The 1,570-nt window shown below is 41.9% G+C and overlaps 1 protein-coding gene across 1 annotated transcript; it reads right to left on the bottom strand.

Annotated features, from left to right (window-relative positions):
- Nucleotides 1–343: 343 nt before the first annotated feature.
- On the bottom strand, nucleotides 344–1,300 carry LOC101093394 (olfactory receptor 4P4-like). The gene has a single exon (XM_003993309.3). The coding sequence runs from the start codon at nucleotides 1,271–1,273 to the stop codon at nucleotides 344–346; it is 930 nt and encodes a 309-aa protein (XP_003993358.2). The 5' UTR covers nucleotides 1,274–1,300.
- Between the last annotated feature and the right edge of the window lie 270 nt (nucleotides 1,301–1,570).

Raw genomic sequence — 1,570 nt, 5'->3', positions numbered from 1 at the left:
TGGGAAGATTTATGGTAAACAAGTGAGAAGTTTGGATTTTATTCCAAGGAATATAAGATTCCATATATATATATTTGGAGCTAGCAGTGATAGGATCAGAGATGTGCTGTAGAAGGGCATCTCTTAAATTCCTCAAATCCAAGTGCTTACGTCTGGAACTAATTGGACACTTTAAAGTGCAGACTGCAATGTGGAATTACAGTGACTTGTGTCTTTGGCTCATATGATGTCAGAAATCATTCAGCCCAGCTCCCTCAAAGAAACCTTATATGCCTTCTATAACATCTCAAATGATAAATTCTCTGGACACACAGGATTGAAAGCATAATGAATATGACCTGATTTACTTGCATTCTGAATGTGCCATTTTAGACCATACCTTCTGCATGGCGGTTTTCATCTCCGTGTTTCTCAGGGTATAGATGAGAGGATTCAGCATAGGGGCAATCACAGTGTAAAACACGGATATTTCCTTATCCTTGTTCTCACTCCCTGCAGGTAAAACGTAAGTATAGATACAGGGCACAAAGAATAAAACCACCACCATTACGTGAGAGCTGCAGGTGGAGAGAGCTTTGCGTCGCCCTGCGGAGGAGCGGGTCCTAAGATTATATAATATGAGTATGTAAGAAGCCACCAGGACAAGAAAAATGACAACCACCACCATCCCTGAATTAGCAATCACTAAGATACTAACAACATGAATGTCTCTGCACACCAGTTTCAAAAGAGGCTTCACATCACATATGTAGTGATCTATCTGATTAGGACCACAGAAAGGTAAGTTGAGTACCATGAGCAACAGAGCAATGGAGTGCCAAAAACCCACAGCCCAGGCCGTGAAGATCAACATGTTACACCTCTGCCGGTTCATGAGGACCGTGTAGTGCAGGGGCTTGACAATGGCAACATAGCGGTCAAAAGCCATGGACACCAAGATGAATATCTCCACACCCGCCAGCAAGTGGGCAGCGAAGAGCTGGGTCATACAATTGTTATAGGAGATGTTTCTTCTTGCGGCGCCTAAGTCCCTGATTAGCCTGGGGACCACGGTGGAGGTGTAGCAGAGATCCATGAGGGAAAGGTGACAGAGAAAGTAGTACATCGGCTGTTCGATTAGATGGCTGCAGGTGATCGTGAGCAAGATGATGACGTTGCCCATTAAGACAGCCAGGTAACAGAGCAGGAACCAGAAAAAGAACAGGAGCTCCATTTGTTTATTTCCCCACAGACCCATGAAAACAAATTCTGTGACATTGTTCTGATTTTCCATGAGGTTGAGGTGAGTCCAGGGACACAATAGAAATTTAATTCATCTGAAACGATACAGAACATACGACACGTTTAAGAGTACTTTTTTGGAGGATATTTACACTGAAAAATATGTAGGTCACAAAGGAACTATTGCATTTAATCTTTTAAATCCCTCTGGTTTGATGCCATTATTATATTTCAAATGATACTTAATGAGAGCATACTTTATGCTGGGAGGTTTTACAAACATTTTGCATAATATCCAAAGAGTCATTATTCTGATACTCATTTGACAAGTGGGGGAACAAAAATGGGT

This window comes from Felis catus, chromosome D1 (genome assembly GCF_018350175.1).
Source record: "Felis catus isolate Fca126 chromosome D1, F.catus_Fca126_mat1.0, whole genome shotgun sequence".
Taxonomy (NCBI): Eukaryota; Metazoa; Chordata; class Mammalia; order Carnivora; family Felidae; genus Felis; species Felis catus.
Note: the sequence above shows the minus strand (reverse complement) of the source record. Positions and strands in the feature narration are given on the sequence as shown.

Excerpts from the sequence above, each read along its gene's own strand:
- LOC101093394 (XM_003993309.3), bottom strand. The coding sequence starts at position 1,273 with ATGGAAAATCAGAACAATGTCACAGAATTTGTTTTCATGGGTCTGTGG.